The sequence below is a fragment of the Jaculus jaculus genome, chromosome 6 (genome assembly GCF_020740685.1).
Source record: "Jaculus jaculus isolate mJacJac1 chromosome 6, mJacJac1.mat.Y.cur, whole genome shotgun sequence".
NCBI lineage: Eukaryota > Metazoa > Chordata > Mammalia > Rodentia > Dipodidae > Jaculus > Jaculus jaculus.
In genome coordinates, this window is record NC_059107.1 from 97,231,008 (window position 1) to 97,251,222 (window position 20,215).

Here is a 20,215-nt window from a genome sequence, read left to right on the forward strand (position 1 = left end):
ATCTCCAGGTCCCATTTAAGCCAGATGCAGGGTGATGCAAGCGCACCACGTGGTACCTGCACACAAGGGGGCGCACAAGTTTGGAGTTCATTCCCAGCGGCTGAAGGCCCTGGCACCCATTCTCTCTCTCAAAATAAAAATCAGTAAAATAAAAATAAAAGATTTAGCCAGATAAGGTGGTGCATGCCTCTAATCCCCACAGGAGGGGAGGCTGAGGGAGGATGATCACTGGGAGTTCGAGGCCAGCCTGAGACTAAATAGTGAATTTCAGGTCAGCCTAGGCTAGGGTGAGACTCCACTTTAAATCTTTTTAAAAAGATTTTTTAAAAAAATCTTCCTCTGAAGCAATAAATATGTATTCAGACACCTCTCCATACACAGAGGCTCCTAAGGAGCAGGGCAGTCTGCACAAGCCACCTCTGCTGACGCCATGCGCAACTAGACCCTGGCATCAGACAAAGGGCAGTGGCCAGGGAAGGTTGAGGAAGCAGGGAGCAGACAGGAGCAGCGGAGAGCAGCCCACCTGGAAATGGAAGATGTCCTGGCCCATTAGAGAACAGCCCAACAGACCTGAGAACAAGTCTCCTGGCAGCAGGGAGCCCAGGAAAACTAGTTACTGTGCGCTGCCAGCCACTGTGCAACGCTGACCGGGGCCTCCTAGGTAAGGAATGCCAGGCCTGGGCACTCATTCTGTCAGCAGAGGCAGCAGCCCCAACTCGCTGAGTCTTTCCCTGGCTGCTGCCTCCCAGCCTTTGTTGGCCTGTGGGCTCCGGGGAGAGGGATGCAGGAGCCCCTCCACGCGAACTTCCGGTGTGAGGCCTGCCAGGGCCCGGCGTGCCCGCTGCTCCGCCAGGCGCCCCACCCCTACCACCAGCCGCACTTTCAGCAGCTGCACCTGCCGGCGGAGGGCAGCGTCGCAGATCGCCAGGAGCTGCTCTCTGGGCTTCGCAGGCAGGTCGGTGGGGGTGAGGTTGCGCCCGCTGGAGGCCAGGAAGAGAAGAGGACAGAGATTGTGGACGAAGCAGTGGCGGAAGAAGACCTGAGGCTGTCCACAGAGGTTCCGGAAAAAGCCCCAGAACCGGGCACCGCTCACCTCTGACTGTGGGCACTCCAGACCCAGCACTGGTCGCTTAGGGTGCTCTTGGGGAGGGGTCAGCACAGGGCCCCCAATGCGCAACCAGTCCCGGACAATGTTCACTTCCCCAAAGGGAACCTGCGGGGGAAGGAGAGCAACAATACAGGGCTTGATTGGATACCTGACTCTTCCCATCTTCCACGGGGGCACACCCGCACCCAAAGGATCCCCGACCCTGTGGTTCCATCTTGCCTCTTTTCCTCCTTGTTTCACTGTGGGCTGGGACGCAGCAGACTGTGTGCCCTACCCAGCTAGGCTTTGGGACCAAGTACAGGGAGAGAACATTGGGACATGTGGCTCTGTAGAGGGCAGGATGTTCATCCAGGGGACAGACAGATGGCCAGAGTAACAGGAGGCAGGCGGACAGGGCTGCCACCATTCTCTGGGTGCCCTCCCAGCCCAAGCCTCAGCCAGTGCTTCCACCGTCATTTCATCATCGATTGCCTTCCATCATCCAGGTGGGGTCAATAAAAACGATTGTGCCTTCTGCCCTGAGGCCTCCTCTCCTCCCCCACCGTGGGACAGTCCCTCAGCCTGAGCTCGGCTCCGAGGGGATAAAGCTAGAAGGCCCCAGAGCCTGGCTCCATTCTGAACCTCTCTCGGGCCAGAGACAGAACCAGGCTGGCTGCCAGAATGCGCTGCAGCTCTTATATGCCACCCTCACCAACCAGTCTTCCCGGAGGACCCAGCATTCCTAGGCCCTGCCCTGACCCCAGCCACACACCGGGGACAGAGGAGATCCGGCCAGGTAAGGTAAGGAGGGGGCTGGCGGAAGGAAGGGCTCTCAGAGGCAATTAGTGGACAGCTCACAGGGGAAGTGGAACTACCATTAATATGCTTGGCTAACTATGAGCAGAGAGACCTAGAGAGTGTCTGCGACCACAGGAGCCAGTATGTTTCCTGGGAGGGGTTGGGGAGGGAAGCTACACACAACCCCAGTAAATCACATACTCTTCCTCCACTGCACACCCAGCCCAGCGTCCACCCCGCCGCCTCCCACTCAACCACTCGGGAGAAGACAGGCCTTTTACCCCAGTCTGGGCCATGCCAAAAGGTCCTGGGTTCATGCCCAGGAAGAGCACCTCCTTGGGGCCCTGGCAGTATTGAGTCACGTAGCTGCGATGCGGCTCCCTCGCGTAATCCACAGGGTTGTAGATGACGCTCACAGGCTCTGGAAACTGCAGTTGGTTTAGCTCAGCATTGAGCCGAAGCTCCTCCTCCAGGAAGTCCTCAGCCAAGCTTCGAGAGCAGGTCCTGGGCTCCTCCAGGGCCCCTGCGTTCTCATGGATGGGCCCCAGTGGGAAAGTTTGGGGTACCGCCATGTTGGGGTCACCTGGAAAAGAGGTGAGCAGAGTTCCCATCAATCCTTGACCCAGAATGGAGCTAGGGCCCCTACTACTATTTGCTGGGCTAAAAAAAATTCTAGAAAAATTGTCAGTCATCCACAAACCATCAAGTAGAACAAGCTCACCCCAGTCCTTGGTAACGAAGGGCCCTCTCCTCTCCACCTCAGTATCCTTCCTCCATGCATATCCTCGTGAGAAGAATGGTGATTACCACTTAGCTGCTATCCAGGTCTGTGTTTCTAGGCCATGCACAGGACATTTTCTTTTCCCCTCTTTCCCACCCCAGTGCTGGGGATAGAACCTGAGTCCTCACTCATAATAGGCAAGTACTGTATCACTGGGCTATATCTCCAAGCGTTTTTGTGTTTTGAGACAGGGTCTCATTAAACTATTCCAGCTGGCCCTGAACTCCCTCTGTAGCCTAAGGTGGCACTGAACTCAGGATCTTCCTGCTTCAGCCGCCAGAGTAGGCCCACAGCCTGAATCAACATTTCTACCTACCGATACATGTTCTTTCTTCGTTCTTTTTTAAGATAGGTCTCATGTAGCTGAAGCTGGCCACAAACTTGACATGCAGCCAAGCACAGCCTTGGACAGCCTGATTCTGCTTCACCTGCCTTCTGAGTGCTGGGATTGTGGCCTGCGCCACCACACCTGGCTACATTTTCAGTACTCATCTACTGGTGGCACTTTCTGCATAATGTCAGACTTAATAAAATAAGTCCGGCCAGGATGAGCTGTGTCCTGGAAACCACTGTGCTGACGAATGAGATGCAGGTGCGCAGCCACAGCCCAGAGATCTGGGAGGGCTAATTACAATAGCTTCCAGGTGGCAAGCAATTGCTCTATGCCAGGTACACCTCATTGATCTTCATAACAACCCCATGAGGTGGGTATTATTGCTCCCATGTTACAAGTGAGGAGACTGAGGCCTAACAAGATCAAGCAAGTTGCCCAGGGTCGTGCAGTTAGCAAGTAATGAAGCTGGGATTTGAACCTACACTGTGTGACTCAAAGCTATGTCCTTAACCACCCACACCATCTTGCCTTAGATGGCCTGATCAGCCACCTCACTAATTCTACAACCCCCTAACCCCAGCCCAGCTTCTCTCCCACATTCAAGATTCCTCTGTGGTGACAAGAATGATTACTGGACTCTGAATAGACTCTTGCAAGCTATGCAACTGTGGCCAGAGCCTCAGGCTTCTGCATCCAAACACCAAGGATAATAATACTTCATAATGCCTAAGAATGGGATGAGACACTGGATGCTCAGGAGAGGAGGAAGGAAAGAAAGGGAAAGGAGAGGGAGGAGGAAAGAATGGGAAGAGGACAGCAAGGAGCTTAACACCAAACCTTGTAACAGCAGCCGACACTCCTCCTCACACTCCATGCAAACCCAGTGCTCCTACCTGATATCACTATTCCACTCACACTGTCTTTTATTTTTATTTTTTTTTTAGGTAGGGTTTCACTCTAGTCCAGGCTGACCTGGAATTAGTCTCAGGGTGGCCTTGAACTCACCTTGAACTCACGGCATTTCTCTTACCTCTGCCTCCCAAGTGCTGGGATTAAAGGTGTGTACCACCAAGCCCAGCCTTCACTCACACTTTCTTTAAAAAAAATAAAATTATTCATTTCCAAGAAGAGGGGGAATGGGAACACTACAGCCTCTAGCCACTGCAAATGACTTAACCACTGGGCCACCTCTCCAGTCCTTCACTGACACTTTCAAAATGCCTTTCCTACTGAAACTCCCAACACTGCACATGCCAAGACATGGCAAACCCAGCTAAATATATGCATTAAGTTAACCAGGACATCATCCAGTACCCAACCAAGAGGGTGATGACCCCACCTCTTGAAACTTCCAAATCATACTTATTCTTCAAGATGCAGCTCAAAAGGTCCTGACATAGCCTTCTCTCCTCAGAACACTACAGCCCACAAGTTCACTCTAAAATGGCCAAAGGTGCTGAAAGTGTGGTCTCCAGTTAGTGGCGCTCCTGAGACAACTTGATAATGATGCTAATCTAGTGACAGGTCCTTTTGGACTTGTTTTTGAAGGATTTATCTTGTCCCTGGCCCCTTCTTCCTTCCCTTTTCCTCCCTCCCTCCCCCCACCTCTCTCTCTCTCTTCCTCTGTTTCCTGACTACCATGCCATGAGCTTTGCCCCCACACCCTCCCCACCACTTCTCTCCCCACATAAGCCTGCAGGCATGGGGTCAAATAGTTATGGCCTGAAAGCTCTGAAACAGTGAGCAGAGATTACTATTTCCTCCCACAGGTACTTGTCTCAGCAACAAAAAGCGACTAGTACATCACATGAGTAGGCTGGCTGAGAAGCCTTGGTATACATAGCTTGAAAAAAGTGATTTAGTTGGTTGGCAAAGGCTGAGCTCCATGGGATGCAACCAGGGTTAGTGGTGTCTTCATGAATCCCTCTTGGCCTCCCCTACTACAGGGAAGGAAACTGGGGTCAGGCCCTATTCAATCTTCCTGCATACCTGCAAGGACCCAGAGCATATTAGGCTCACAATAAACCCTTATCCAGCGCTATCAATTTGTTTTGTCAAACGTGTTTAAAACCATTTTGTGGGTCTAGGAAGATAGCTCAGCAAGGAAAAGTGCTTGTTGCAAAAGCATGAGGGCCCAAAAGGGCCTGATTTGCCGAGTTCAACTCCCCAGTACCTATATAATAAACATTAGGCATGGCCACACACACACTTGTAACCCCAGCACTATGAGGAGTGGGGACCAGAAAGCCACTGGGACCAACAGCTCTGGATTCAGTGAGGAGACTGCGTCTCAAGGAGATCCTGGGTGTTCTCCCCTTGCTTCCTCAAGTATGTGCACACACCACAGCACACACTCAAACCACACACACCACAATCATGTGCCACAAAGAAAACGACTTTGTAAGGGCTGGGGAGATGGCTCAATGAGGACCTGAGCTTGGATCCCCAGAACCCACATACACCAGGACTGCTCATGGGCATCTCTAATCCCAGCACTCCTACAGCCAGATGGGCAGATGAGCAGAGATGAGTCTCCAGCTCACAGGCCAGCAGCCAGGCACAGGCAGCAACAAATAAGAGCCTGCCTCAAACAAGGCAGCATGTGAGGACTGACACCTGAGGTTGTCCCCTGACCTCCACACACGTCATGACATGGGTACACCCATAAAGCACACACCACACACACACACAAAGATTTCTGTTTGATTTTTCAAGGTAGGGTCTCGCTCTAGCCCAGGCTGACCTGGAATTCACTATGTAGTCTCAGGGTGGTCTTGAACTCACAGCGATCCTCCTACCTGTGCCTCCCATGTGCTGGGATTAAAGACATGCACCACCATGTCCAGCTGAGATTAAAAAAAAAAAAAAAGATATTTTAAGGCTGGAGAGATGGGTCAGCGGTTAAAGGCACTTGTCTGCAAAGCCTGACAGCCCAGATTTGACTCCCCAGTACCCATGTAAAGCCAGATACACAAAGTAGTGCATGATGTATCTGAAGTTCATGTACATGGCAGGAAGCCCTGGCATGCCCATTCTCTGTGTGTGTCTCAAATAAGTAGCTATATTTTAGAGCTATTTTAAGTGCTCTTGAGGGGTGAGGTACATGTGAACGTAAGTGTGGAGCATGGCAAATGGAGGCCAGAAGACAAACTTCAGATGTCAGTCCTCAGGCCATATATATATATATATATATATATATATATATATATATATATATGGATTGATGATAGATAAATAGATATGGTTTGTGGGTTGTTGCTTTTTTTTTTTTTTTTTTTTCATTTTTGAAGGTAGGGAGGGTCTCACTGCAGCTCAGGCTAACCTGGAATTCACTATGTAGTCTCAGGATGGCCTTGAACTCACAGCAATCCTCCTACCTCTGCCTCCCAAGTGCTGGGACTAAAGGTGTGCACCACCACGCCCAGTTTATTTATTTATTTATTTATTTATTTATTTATTTATTTATTTATTCTCTTTCTCAAGTGATGCTGCAGAGTGTCTCCCAATCACGAGCTACTCAGGAAGCTAGGACTGGAATGGGGACCTGTGCAGGGCTGGCTTTCCCTCCTGTTTCAAAAGCTGGCAGAATACTAGCCACCCTCTAGACGCAATCCCCAGAGGTTTTTTAAATATATTGATTTATTTCAGAAAGAGAGAGAATGGGTGCACCAAGACCTCTTGCTGCTGCAAATGAACTCCAAATGCATTCACTATGTTATACTTCTGGCTTTATGTAGGTACTGGGGAATCAAACCTGGGTCATCAGGCTTTGCAAGCAAGTGCCTTTGATTGCTGAGCCATCTCCTCAACCCTCTGTATACTTTTTTTTTAAAGGGAGAGAAAGCAGCAGATAGAGAATGGGCGTGCCAGGGCCTCTAGCCACTGCAAACAAACCCCAGATACATGCACCATCTTGTGCATCTGACTTACATGGGTACTTGGGAACCAAACCGGTGTCCTTAGGGTTTGCAGGCAAGTGCCTTAACCATTAAGCTATCTCTTCCACCATACTCCCCTCCCCAACCACTGCACTTTTTTTTTTTTTCTAGGTAGGATCTCACTCTAGCTCAGGCTGACCTGGAATTCACTATGTAGCTTCAGGGTGGCCTTGAACGCATGGCGATCCTCTTACCTCTGCCTCCCAAGTGCTGGGATTAAAGATGTGTGCTACGATGCCCAGCCTCACCACATACTTTCTGAGATGGTCTCTCACTGGCCTGGAACTCATCAAGCAGGCCATGCTGGTGGTCAGTGAGCCCCAGGAATCCACTGTCTCCACCTCCCCAGCACTGGGATTATAAACACACTTTCTTTTGTTGTTGTTGTTGTTGTTTTCCTTTTTTCCCAAATAGGGTTTCACTCTAGCCCAGGCTGACCTGGAGTTCATTTTGTAGTCTCACACTGGCCTTGAACTCACAGCAATCCTCCAACCTCAACCTCCTGAGCACTGGGATCAAAGGTGTGCACCAACATGCCCAGCTTGCCTTTATTTTTGACAGGGCTTGCTATGCCCTTGCTGGTACTTGCACTTCTTGTTTTGAGACAAGGTCTCTCTCTGCAGCCCAGGTAGGCCTCAAACTGACTATGTAAACTTGGCAGGCCTTAAATTTGTGGCACTCCTCCTGCCTCAGCTTCTTGAGTAACTGGGATTATAGGCATGCACCACCATACCAGCTTACTTTCAACATCTATATCCTAAATTCACTTCAGTCTCAGCTGCTTACTTGGCATTTTGCTTGTTAACATCTACCCCCAGATGAGGTTGATGTGTCAAGATTGACACAATAGGGGCTGGAGAGATGGTTCAGTGGTAAAGGCACTTGCTTGCAAAGCCACTTGCAAAGTGGCCTGGGTCAATTCCCCAGTACCTACATAAAGCCAAACAAAAAATGATGCATGCATCTGGAGTTCGTTTGCAGTGGCAAAAGGCATTGGTATGCCCATACTTTCTCTCTTAAATAAATCAATAAATTCTTTTAAAAAAAGATTGACCCAAAAGCTTAGCCTACTAATCTATCCTCTGATCTTTGAAGGGAGGGAAAATATCAGAGGCCAGACTTGGGAAGTCTTTCCCCAGATGAAATGAAGAGGTCTTTCCAGTTTAAATTTTTTGGTTTTGGTTTTTGACAGGATCTCACTATGTAGCCCTAGCTGGCTTAGAGCTCACTACGCAGACCAGGCTGGCCTTGAACTTAAAGCATTCCTCCAGATAGATGGGATTAAGGCATGTCCCACCACACTGGACAAGAAATATTTAGCAGATTTGTCCAGACAGGTATCCAGGGGCAACTGGAAAGATGAGAAGTGGTGATAACTCGAACATTTCCAGGGACCTGGCTTGTGTTTGCTGTGGAGCACCAACATCACATCTCAGCCCCCACTCTGGGATCTCTCAGGTCTGCAATGGGTTGGAGACTGCAAGGACAGATATACACAAAAGTGTCAAGACCTTATTTTCACTGTTCCCATTTCAAAGCCTGATCTAATACAGGCTGAAAGAACTGACTTGAGGGGTTAGAGAGATGGCTCAGTGGTTAAAGGTGCTCACTTGCAAAGCCCGACTGCCTGGGTTCAATTCCCCATTGCCCATATAAAGCCAGGTGTACAAAGTGGCACATGCATCTGGAGTTCATTTTCAGTGTCAGAAAGCCCTAGCTTTCTCAGTCTCTCTCTCTCTCTGCAAATAAATATATTTTTTGTTGTTTATTTTTATTTTTTATTTGAGAGTGACAGAGAAAGAGGCAGACACAGAGAGAGAATGGGTGTGCCAGGGCCTCCAGCCACTGCAAACGAACTCCAGACGTGTGCGCCCCCTTGTGCATCTGGCTAACGTGGGTCCTGGGGAATTGAGCCTCGAACCAGGGTCCTTAGGCTTCATAGGCAAGCGCTTAACCACTAAGCCATCTCTCCAGCCCCCTGCAAATAAGTATTTTTTATGGACGCTTTCAATAAAAAGTTTAAAAAATGAAAATAGCATAAAAATTGTTTTAAAGAAAGAAGTGATTTGAATCCCAGTCCTAGTTTCATCTCTAGAAAGTTCTCTTGAGCAAGGATTGTTAAGTTTCCTTTCTATGAAGATCACATAGTCCATCAACCTACCACCAGCTGTTAACTTGTTTATTTTTTCAGTATTTATGAGTCTCTTACATGACAGGCATTATTGCAGCCTCTTGCTAGGGAAGAATTCCAAAATGAATAAAATGTAAGTCAGGCTTTCAGTAAGCCATAAACTACTGTAAGAGGACGGATAAACAAGTAGCTGTAACAGACTATAATCTGGGCTTTAATACCCTGGATAAAACACTACAGGAGCCCAAAGAGGAACCCTGGAAATCCTACCTCGTCACCAAGAGCCAAAAGCTTAAGAAATGTAGACACTTTATAAATTACATCGCCAAACTGCATTAAGTGCTAAGGGCCACCCAGCGGTAAGTGTGGCGGAGGCTAGACTTCAGCCTCCCATCAGGCCTTTCTGACTCAACTCGACAAAGTTTATTAGAAATCCAAGACACGGTCGGTCCCCTTGTCCCCCCTGGAGGCACTCAGGGAATCCACAGGGAGAGGAAGCGAACTCTTAACCACAAATAATAGAGCACGGACTCAGAAGGGCCACTTCACGCCTCCGGGTCCAGGTTCCGGTTCGGAGGAAGCTGCAGACCCAGGCACGGTGGAAACCTCGCCTGCACCCGCGGGCTCCGCCCAACCGGGACCCCGCAGGCCTCCGGGGCGGTCCCTCGGGCTTCCGGCGGTCGGGCCGGCTCGGCGCCCTGCCCGGGGCCGGCTGCAGTCCCAGGCAGGTGCCCAAGCACCGACGCCGCCGCGCCCGCCTCCGCGGGCCCGGGCAGCCTCCCACTCCCTCACCTGGTCCAGCTCCACATCGGCTTCCGGTGCTGGCCCTGGGCCCGGCGCTAAGGACCCTGGGAATCGTAGTCTACACCGTTCACACGAGCAGATTGGCTAGCCGAGACCACTTCCTCGGGAAATGCCCAAGTCACCGGAAGACGCGCTAAATCAGCGCCAAGCGTCACTGGGGGTTGTAGTTTCTTCCTAACCATCACAGCCAAATCAAGAGATCTTGAGAAGGGAGAGGCCAGTTCATCGACAGCCATCAGGAAGCTCCAACATCCCCAATCTGTCATACAGTGGAGGGTGATGACAATGGCCAGGGACTCTTCCTGTCCCTCCTGCGGTCCCAAGTGTGAGGCTTCTCCTTTCCAGCCTTTCAAGGGTCATTTACTTTGTGTAGAAGATCCGCAGAGGAGACTCTTCGGCAATGAGCAACCCTCATTACCGTACAAGTCCTTCACAAGCCTCACCATTGTTGGGTATTTTTTGTTTGGTTGGTTGGGGTTTTTTGTTGTTGTTGTTTTTTGAGATAGGGGTCTCACTCTAGCCCAGGCTGACCTGGAATTCATTATGTTATGTAGTCTCAGGGTGGCCTGGAACTCATGGCAATCTTCTTGAGTGCTTGGGATTAAAGGGGTGCTTCACCACTCCCAGCCAAGCCTCACCATTTTGACTTACCCCCCTCTTCTGCCTGATCATTGCCCAGACCGATAGCCTCCTGGTTTGGGGTTCTTCTGAGAAACAAAACCAAAAGCAGACTCCTATATCTGTATGAGGAGATATGTTATGGAAATTTTGGGAAGCCAAGAAGTGCCACAATCTACTGATTTACTATGTGTAAACTGGCAAACTAGGAAAGGTGTGATTCAGTCTGAGCCTGTACCCGGATTACTGGGCAGCCTTTGATATAAGTCCCAGAGCGGGAAAGACCTGGGAACCAAGGCTCTTGGATCCTGGACAGGTCTCCACAAATGTCTGAGGGTAAGAGAAGATGGCTGCCCCAGCTTATGAAAAGACAGAATCTGAGGTTGGCATGCTTGATGTGGTGGCACACATCTGTAACCCCAGCACTTAGGAGCAGGAAGATCACCAGTTTGAGAACAGCCTGTACTAACATAGTAAAACCATGTTGAGACTGGGGGTGGGGGGGAGGTTACTGAGAGGAGGTAATGGAGCCCTTCCTCAACCCTTTTGTTCTAGCAGGCTCTGAAGGAGTTGGAGGGTGACCACCAACCACATTGGTGAGGATGGCCTTGATGCAGTCTACCAATTCAAATGTTTATCCCTTCCAGAAACACCCTCACAGACAATTCCAGAAATGATGTTTTACCAACTCTACAATTTCCTTAGTCCAAGTCAGTGAACATACAAAAGTAACCATCATACCTCACATCCTTCCAAATCCTCCCTCAGTCTGCCCAGAAAACCTTCCCCCAGTAAATCCTCTTCATATGCTGCTGGTAGCCATCATTTCTCTCCCAGCACCAACCAACCTCCAAAACTGTTCAATTCCTAGCTTTGTGGCTACCCTCTCTCTGGATATGTTTCTGTGTGCTGGGAGGCTTTCCTTCAACTAAAAACCCCAGGCTGCTTATCGTCCGGATCCCTCCCATCCCCATGTACCCATGCCCAAGCTCACCAGGACTCTGACCATTGAAGCCAGGTTCCTTCCTGGGTGGTTGGGAAGGAGACCAGTGAATCCAGAACCGGAGCAAGTGAGAAAAGAATGACACCACCCCTTGCAAAGCCCCTTCTGGTCTCCTGTCCACGAATAACATCAGTGGGTACAGCAGGAGCTTCAGGGAGTCATGAGCAGTGGCCCTCTGACTTTAAGGTGAGAAACTGGCCCCCTACTCTTTTTAAAAATATTTATTGATTGTGTGCCATGGCATGCATGTGGTCAGAGGGCAACTTCAAGGTGTCTGTGCTCAACCTTCTTTAAGGCAAGGTCTCTTGCTGCTACAGAGGAGCTGGCAGACTGCAAATGAAGGTCCGACTAGCAAGCCTGCAAATTTCAGATTCTCCTGGCTCCACCTCGCACTGGTGTAGGTGCATTGAGATCAACACTTTGCAGCTGGCTTTTATGTGGATTCAGGGGAACTGAACCCATGCTGAAGGTTTTGCAAGCTAGTGCTTTTAACTGCTGGACCATATTCCCAGCCCCTAGGCCCCACTCTTTGCAGTGCTTCAGAACTGAATTCAATGGACTTGTGCAGCCCATTATTTTATGAGCTTTATATATATATATTTTATTTTGCAAGCAGAGAGAGAATAGGTGCACCAGGGCCTCCAACCTCTGCAAATGAACTCCAAATGCTTGCACCACTTTCTGCATCTGGCTTTACATGGGTACTAGGGAATCAAACTCTGGTCCTTAGGCTTAAGCACCTTAACCACTGGGAAATTTCTCCAGCCCCATTTCCTGAGCTTTAATGTTTACCAAATCCCCCTCCATGTCTGGCCTCCCTGTGCCTGTGAAAGTCTCTGGCAACTCTGCCCTCCCCCCCCCCCCCGGATGTGAGCCAGGTGTGTGAGTGTACTCCTATAATCCTAGCACTTAGGCAGTGCAGGCAAGAGGATCAGGTGTTCAAAGCCAGCCTCAGGTATACAGAAAATCTGAGGCTAGCCTGGGCTACATGAGATCCTGCCCTAAAAAAAAAAAAAAACAGAATTTGGCTGGATACACTGGTGCATGCTTTAATCCCAGCATTAGTGAGCTTGAGGTAGGAGAATTGCTATCAGTTTAAGGATATTCTGGGCTACACAGTGAGTTCTGGCTCAAAAAGAGAGAATTCCAGAATGTGTGCCATCCTTTTGACACTGTTGCCCTTGCCCCGTTCTGATTGATCATCTTAGCAGCCCATCCATACTCCAGAAAAATAATAAAATGAGTGAAAACAAGTAAAGATCCCATAAAGCACCCACCTCCTAATTTCAACTTCTTTCTGTGCCTGTGAGCTCAGAGATCATCCCCGTATAAAGAGAAACCTAGACTCAACGTGCCCGCAGCCACAGTGAACAGCTATGGCTGCTGCCCATGGCCATGCCCTCTACCGCCAACCCAGCTACCCAGTCCCCCCATTGGTCTCTCTCCCTGGGAATGAGAGTGAAGCGCCTTCCAGAAGTGAAGGTCCTTAGAAATGAGACCCAGAGACTTCCCAGACATGAGCCCCTTGTCTGGTTCTAGGCCTCCTGGACCTCTGGGGAAAATCAAGGGACAGCTTGATGACGCCACACGATTAGTACCTTGTGGGCCAAGAGCAGCAGCAGACCCAGGATGTGGCCTAGGAAGAAGCTAGAAAGTGGGCCGCCTGGGCTGGGGAGGAGCCCTCTGCAGCCAGGCAGCCTGCTCCTAGGCCTGAGCCAGTGGAGAAGGGGTTAACCTCCTTGTTTTCCTTCAGTTTCCTGGGGCTGTCGGGGCTGTGTTGGGCAACGAGCGCCATCTATCGGCCGATGGCGGTGCTAGCTCTGGCTGGCCGTTAGGACTTCTAGGCCCCGCAGCCTGCCTTCCCCTAACAAGGGACCCCAGCTGCAGAAAGCAAAGGTTAGGTACTGAAGAAACGAGGGCCTGCTTCCCCTTCCTGGGTACCAGGTGTCACCGAGTCAGCCTTTGGGTCTTTCTGCAGGGCACTGGACCTCACTCGCAGCCAGGCCAGCAAACGTGAGAAGAGCCCTGGCAGAGAGCTGGTGTGGAGGAAAGCCGGCGGGCTCTGCAAGCAGCCCTGGCTCTGGGTCCGGCTCTGCCTCTTACCAGAGGAGACCTTTGGCAAGTGACTTCATTTCTTGGTGCCGCTGTACAGTGGGACAACCCTTGTAGTCCGTCCCTGTCGTGGAAATTAAGTGAAAGGTGTTGAATGCCGTGCCTCAAACAACCTGCTCCTGGACCATTCCTGGCTGTTGCTATGACCACAGGCAGGCTCTCTGGCCAGTGCGGAGCAGAGCACTCTCATCTGGGAGGGAGCCAGGCAGACACACAGGCGCGAGGACAATACAGGCCCAGAGTTCAGCAGAGACTGCAGCCTGCCTGGGCTGGGCAGGGCATGGGCGCAGTGGGTAGTTCAGGATTACAAGAAAATCTCCAAGGTCATCAGGAGATGTGATGAGTCCGATGAAGGAAGGGTTTGCGGTAAAGGTGTAGTAAGAGAGCTGGAGCTTAGCTCAGTGGTGGAGTGTTAGCATGAATGAAAGCCCTGGTTCCATATCCATGAGACAGCCAGCCAGGCACACACACAAATTAGGGAAGAGGCATTCACAAGCCCATCAAAGCACCCTTTATGCCAGGTGTACACACCTGTAGTCCCAGTATTTTGGAGGCCAAATCAGGAGAAAGATAACAAGTTCAACACCAGCCTGGGATATAAAGCTTTCTCAAAAAAAAAAAAAAAAAAAAAAAAAAAAGCCAGGCATGGTGGAACACACCTTTAACCCCAGCACCCAGGAGGCAGAGGTAGGAGGATCACTGTGAGTTTGAGGCCAGCCTGAGACTACATAGTGAATTGCAGGTCAGCCTGGGCTAGAGTGAGACCCTACCTCAACAAAACAATAAATAAACAAAATCTCCCTCAAAAAAGTAATAAACAGGGCCAGGGAGATGCCTCAGTGGTTAAGCCATGTGCCTTCAAAGCCTAAATACCTGAGTCTGATTCCCCAGTACCCACATAAAGCCAGATACACAAGGTGGTGTATGCATCCGGAGTTCGTTTGCAAAGGCTAGAGGATCTGGCGCACCCATTCTCTCTCTGTCTGCCTTGTTTTCTCTCGCAAATAAATAATTTAATTTAATTAAAAAGTAATAAACAGAGCACAGTAATACACACCTATAACCCCAGCGTCTGAGAGGTCAAAAGCAGAAGGATCAGGAGTTCAGCTACATAGTTTGATGCCACACTAATATACTTGAGCCCCTGTTTAAAAACCAATGAATCCTGCTTTAGGAAGGAGAGGCTTTTTGTGTGTGAGACCACTGCATCCCAAGGGCCTGTCCCTGGCTCAGGCTTGGAAGCCTCAAGGGTGATCAGCCTCCTCAAATCTTCCAAGGCATGCGTGTCACAGGCCACTCCAGCCCTGTGGGAACATAAGCCTCTGTGTCCTTCCCAGTAGGGAGGACAGTCACAAGTGGAGGAAGCTGTTGGCATGTCCCCAGGCCCCATCCCCACATGGATCCCAGAACCAGAGACCAGACTCTGGAGCTGGGCTGAGTTCATCCATTTGTCATGTCCCTGATTTTATTTTATTTTTTTCATGGTAGGGTCTCACTCTAGCTCAGACTGACCTGGAATTCACTATGTAGTCTCAGGGTGGCCTTGAACTCGTGGTGATCCTCCTACCTCTGCCTCCCAAGTGCTGGGATTAAAGGCCTGCAACTACCACACCCGGCATGTCCCTGATATCTTGTCTCTACCTGCCTTCATCTACCCTGCAGGGAAATGGGTATGTAGGATGCTTCAAGGCATACAGTGCAGACTGGAGTCTGAGGCTCAACCTCTAACCCTCCTCCCCCACCCCTGCAGAGTCCAGCTTTCTGGACTGAAGCTTAACTGGAGGTAGGTGCTGGTCTTCCAGTGGCCCCAGCTCAGGAGTCCTACATCTCCCGGGACTGGACACCTGGGTCCCCAGGAGAGATGCGGCAGGCTGGACCAGCTGATTTGCATTGCTTACTTGGGAAGCAATTATTGGAGGAGCTGTCAGCTCTGCAAGGCGCCCTCCTCACTAATCGGATTGCAGCAGAGCCCCAGGCTGGCGGGGTGGGGGAGAGCTGAGTATTTTGGTTTGATGCAGTGGTAGAAGATGTTGGGCTAGGAGGCTGGACAATCTGTCTGCAGGGTGTTAGAGTTGGCCAGAGCAATTATCCCGAGGAACCACATAGACATCAGACAGACACACAGACAGCCAGAGAGACTGGACTGATGATCCCCAGGTCTTGCAGCAAGAAAGATGGGAGGTACATCTCAGCAGTGAGAGGCCCGTCTCCCACGGGTTTGCAGCTAGGATGCGAAAGCAAACTGTGCAGGAGACAAGCCAATGAGCCCAGTACGAAAGGGACCCAAGCATCCTGCACACGCCTAGCCAGTACCCTGCCCTGCCTGCCTTCATAATACCAGCAAGCCTCCCGTGGCAGGAGACTTGGGCCCCGTTGGGGCTCCTGAGCCCCACTCCTCCCCCTGTGGTACTCACAGGCCACTCAGCAGGCCTGTGGGCCGGTCACCTGTCTCCTCTTACAACCCTTATGGGCCTGCACTTCCCTTCCCCCACACTTCTAACCCTTTCCCCACCATGGTCCTCTGCTTCACACCTTGCAGAAGGTGACAAGGATGAGCACACCTGCGACTAACCTCTGCTGAGTCTCCTCATACCAGATCCCCCATAAAATGCTGTGGACAGATCATCGGCCATCCAGCCCTCACTCATGCCTCCAGACATTTTCTCTCATGGTGCTGGGGATGGAACCCAGGGCCTGGCACATGCTAACAAGCACTCTGTCGCTCAGTGACATCCTTCTTTCGACTTTATTTAGTTATTGGTTTTTTGAGGTAGGGTCTCACTCTAGGTCAGGCTGACCTGGAATTAACTATGTAGTCTCAGGATGGCCTCAGACTCATGGCGATCCTTCTACCTCTGCCTCCCGAGTGCTGGGACTAAAGGTGTGCACCACCACGCCCAGCTTTTTGACTTTCTTTTGAGACAGGGTCTCACTAAGTTTTCCAGGCTGGACTTGAACTTAGTCTGAAGCCCAGACAAACCTTAGACTTGCAACCATCTTCCTGCCCAGCTTGCTGAGTAGCTGGGATTACAGGCAGGAGTCACAAAGCCTGACTAGGAAGACCTGCATGAATGTATGTACATATGTATCTATGTATGTAACTATTTATTTTCAAGCAGAGAGACAGAGAGGGAGAAAGAGAGTGTGGATGTACCAGGGCCAACAGCAGCTGCAAACAAACTTCAGACACATGTGTCACTTTGTACATCTGGCTTTATGTGGGTACTGGGGAATCAAACCCAAGTCATTTGGATCTGCAGGCAAGAGCTTCAACCACTGAGCAATCTCTCCACTCCCAAGACCTACTCTTTATTCCCATTTTACTATCAGGGACATCCACCAAGGCTGAATGGACTTCCTAAAGAGAAGGGAGCACACTCCCACAGTTGTATCCCAAAATCCCAGGACAGACCAGCCCAGCTCTGGTTAGGACGCCATGAATGGCTGACTTAATTTACAGTGCTTCTGCAGTCTGCTCCCAGCTGGCCTCCAGTAGCTTCCACTCCCCAGGCTTGACTTCCTAGCCACCCCCCCAAGTCCTGCCCTAGTCCCCACCTCAGCACTCCCCAACACCTCTCCCCATGCAGCATGGGAAGGGGAAAGCCTGCCTTTCTCCCTGGCCTGGAACATTCTTCCTTCTCTCACTACCACTGAACATGCTTGACTACTCCTCAAGGCCCACACCAGCTCCTTGGAAGCAGTCCCTGGCCATTCCCTTGCTGTGCAAAGGTTCCAGGTTCCGTGCTTCCTTTATTGTTGAGATGCCTCCTGGCTCTGGTAGGCCTGTGCTTGTCTCTCCAGAGCCCGACCCCCACCCCCGGCTTGGACCTAGTATGTGCTCAGTAAATAGGGTTAGGGTGGCACTCAGCTAGGGAGTGTTGGCTGTGCCAGTATGAGGCCCAGAGTCCCACCCCCAGCACTACCATGAAGAGAGAGCGAGATGGGGCTGGAGAAAGAGCTCAACAGTAAAAGGCCTTACTTGCAAGCTTGACAGCCTAGGTTCAATTCCCCAGTACCCACCTAAAGTCAGATGCCCAAGGTGGTACGTGTGTCTGGAGTTTGTTGCAGTGGCAAGAAGTCCATTCTCTCTCACTCTCTTTATATATAAAAATAAAAAATTAGAGATAGAAAACAGGAGGATGGGGAGCAGAGGAGAAAAACTGGCATAGAGGTGCACCCTGTAACACAGCACTCAGGAGGTAGAGGCCAGAGCAACAGAAGTTCAAGGTTATCTTTAGCTACATAGTAAGTTTGAGGCCAGCCTGGGCTACAGGAGACCCTTTCTCAAAACCAAAACAAGGGGACTAGAGAAGCTTAGTGGTTAATGCCTTTGCCTGAAAAGCCAAAGGACCCAGGTTCGATTCCCCAGGAGCCACTTAAGCCAGATGCACAAGGGGGTGCATGAGTCTAGAGTTCATATGCAGTGGCTGGAGGCCCTAAGGTGCCCATTCTCTCTCTCTCAATAATAAATAAATAAATAGGTAAACAAACAAGCAAATATATAAAAGATTTTTTTTAAATAAGATGAATGAGATTAGACCTGCAGAAGGCATGAAAGCAGATCTATTTTGTTTATATCTTTAGAGGACCCTCCCCTGCAGAGCAGCCTGCTGTCTGAATCTTGGGCTGATCATCTGCTTCTCTTCTCATCTGGAGACAGGCCCAGGGCTCCTTCTGCCCTCCCTGCTCAGGTGTTCAAACCAGGGTCTCCGTCGCCTCTCTAGCCCCCAGCAATTCAGGCTTGTAGCCCCTGTGGCTGTGGCTTGTTTTCTGATGTCACCTGAAGAGTGGTCCTTTCCCAGGGAGCCTCACGGACTAACACCCCCACACCAACCAGCGAACCCCGGGACGCCCCCCCCCCCATGGAAGGCTGGAGTGATGGAGAACCCAGGCCCCAGGCGGGATGCAAACCGTCCCCAATTCAGTTCTGAGCCCTGGAGCGAGAACGACTAGCTGTGGACCAGGACGGCTCGTTTGCATGTCATTTGCATGCTATTTCCATGTGATCAATTTCACGTTCAAATGCGCTATCCTCCTCCGAAGCCGGCAGCGCGGCGCTGCCCGGGCCTGCGCCCTCCTCCCGGTCTCCTCACCCTCCTCCGCTCCCGCGGCCGGGGTCCGGTCCAGGACACCCCAGACCCCAGGCCCCGGCCCAGGGGGACCCCGCCGGCCCTCGCGCCGAGCCGGCAGCCCGCGCGCCTCGCGGCGGATCGCAGCCCATTGAGGCCGCTGATTGATGGCGCTGCCCTCCGCGTGAACCCGCCTCTAATACCGAGGAAGTTATGAAACCGCCATACATCAGCCGCCGCCCGGCCGCCCGCTCCTCTTCAAAACCTCATTTGGCCCCCGCCCCCGGCCTCCGCGCCGCCCCCACCCCGCCCCGCCCCCACCCCACGGCGGCGTCTCCGGACCCATTTAGAATTGCTGACATTTTATCTGCATGACATACATCACTCCGTCCCCAGCAGCCATCTCTCAGGGATGGGGGAGCGGCTGGGCGGGGTGGTCCTGAGCTCGGGAAGATGATGGGGATTGGGGTGGGGTGGACCGCGCTCCCTGCACATCCCTTCCCCACCTGAAAGCCTAGGTGCAGGTGGCAGCCCAGCACTGGCGACGACAAGGGCGGTACTCTGGGCAAGTGTCTGTGTTCTCTCATCCACAGGCCTGGTGGAGACTAAGGAAAGGTCACGTTGTCCGTCCTCCTGCCGAGGAGACTGACAGTGGCTCGTTAACCTCTTTCAGTGGGCCTGCTCTTAACACTTCTTTCGGCTCCCTCGTGGGAAGTCCTTCTGTCCGTCTGACCACTGCTGCAACCATTATTTTCTTCTGGCTCTGTCCTTAGAAGATGAACGAGCAGTGGCTGGCCCTCGAATGCATGAACCCCTTTGTTGTTACACTGCCCGCCACCTGCCCACACTCTGGAGCTTTACGAACATGATAGAAGGCGGGGGGAGTGGGGATCCACCCTGGAACGGTAGATACGGGCGCAAGAAGAAAATACAAACAGGCCTGGGCCCATCCAAGGCCGGAAGGCAGAACCCTGGGGCCCCAGGAGCCCGTAGGTGGAAAGCGGGGACTGATGGCCGGGTCGGGACCCACAGACCCACTGCCGAGACCGAAGAAAGGGGTGGGAAGGGAGGCCTGCAGACAAAGAGAAACAAAGCAAGCAGACAGACAAAGGGACGGTGGCCGAGGACAGGCGGACCAAGAGCCTGCCGGAGCGGCGGCTCATCCGGAGGGGCCCGGAGCGAGTCCCCGCCCGCCCGTGTCCCTCGGGCTGCGTGGGAATGCGGCGATCCCGGGGGTTGCGGCCCGCGGCCACGCACCTCTCCCTCCCTTTGGGCCCTGCGACGCCGTCCCTGTCCCTGTCCCCACCCTCCGGTCCCCATCCCCGCCGGGCGGGTGGCGAGAAACGACCCACGGGGCTCAGCGGGCCCAGCTTGCGGCGGGTGGGCGTGGCCGGTGCCTTATTTGCATCCGATGTACTTGTCTGTTTGTATCAGGGCGTGGTCATTGCCTCGTTTGCATCTGATTTGCATGTCCGGGGTTCTGACCCTTTCCTGGGACCCCCGCGCGTCGGCCCAAGCCTGGGGTGGGAGGACGCCCCGC

General features: G+C 51.8%; 1 protein-coding gene and 1 non-coding gene across 7 annotated transcripts; both read right to left on the reverse strand.

The window, feature by feature from the left end:
- Positions 1-228: 228 nt before the first annotated feature.
- On the reverse strand, positions 229-9,955 carry Smug1 (single-strand-selective monofunctional uracil-DNA glycosylase 1). Of its 6 annotated transcripts, XM_045153661.1 has the most exons (5): positions 9,862-9,879; positions 8,334-8,415; positions 2,218-2,468; positions 1,094-1,213; positions 229-980 (listed from the first exon to the last, which is right to left on the reverse strand). In XM_045153661.1, exons 2-5 carry the CDS (start codon positions 8,362-8,364, stop codon positions 360-362), a joined length of 1,023 nt encoding a protein of 340 aa, XP_045009596.1. In that variant the 5' UTR covers positions 8,365-8,415; positions 9,862-9,879; the 3' UTR covers positions 229-359. The 6 variants fall into 6 exon arrangements, with proteins under 6 accessions (XP_045009596.1, XP_045009594.1, XP_045009595.1 ...); XM_045153659.1 differs by lacking the exon at positions 8,334-8,415 and having other exon boundaries at positions 2,167-2,468; positions 9,862-9,955; XM_045153660.1 differs by lacking the exons at positions 8,334-8,415; positions 9,862-9,879 and adding an exon at positions 9,601-9,652 and having other exon boundaries at positions 2,167-2,468.
- LOC123461934 lies at positions 6,484-6,623 on the reverse strand. The gene has a single exon (XR_006637979.1). It is a non-coding gene; the product is annotated as a small nucleolar RNA SNORA7 (small nucleolar RNA).
- Positions 9,956-20,215: the final 10,260 nt, after the last annotated feature.

Bases quoted from the DNA above. Each gene is read 5' to 3' on its own strand.
- Smug1 (XM_045153658.1), bottom strand. From the start codon at position 8,364: ATGTTGGTGCTCCACAGCAAACACAAGCCAG. The intron at 2,469-8,333 runs GTCCCTGGAAAT...CCTCTTTTCCAG, and splicing joins CCACAGCAAACACAAGCCAG to GTGACCCCAACATGGCGGTA. The intron at 1,214-2,166 runs GTAAAAGGCCTG...CTTCCCCCGCAG, and splicing joins TTGGCATGGCCCAGACTGGG to GTTCCCTTTGGGGAAGTGAA.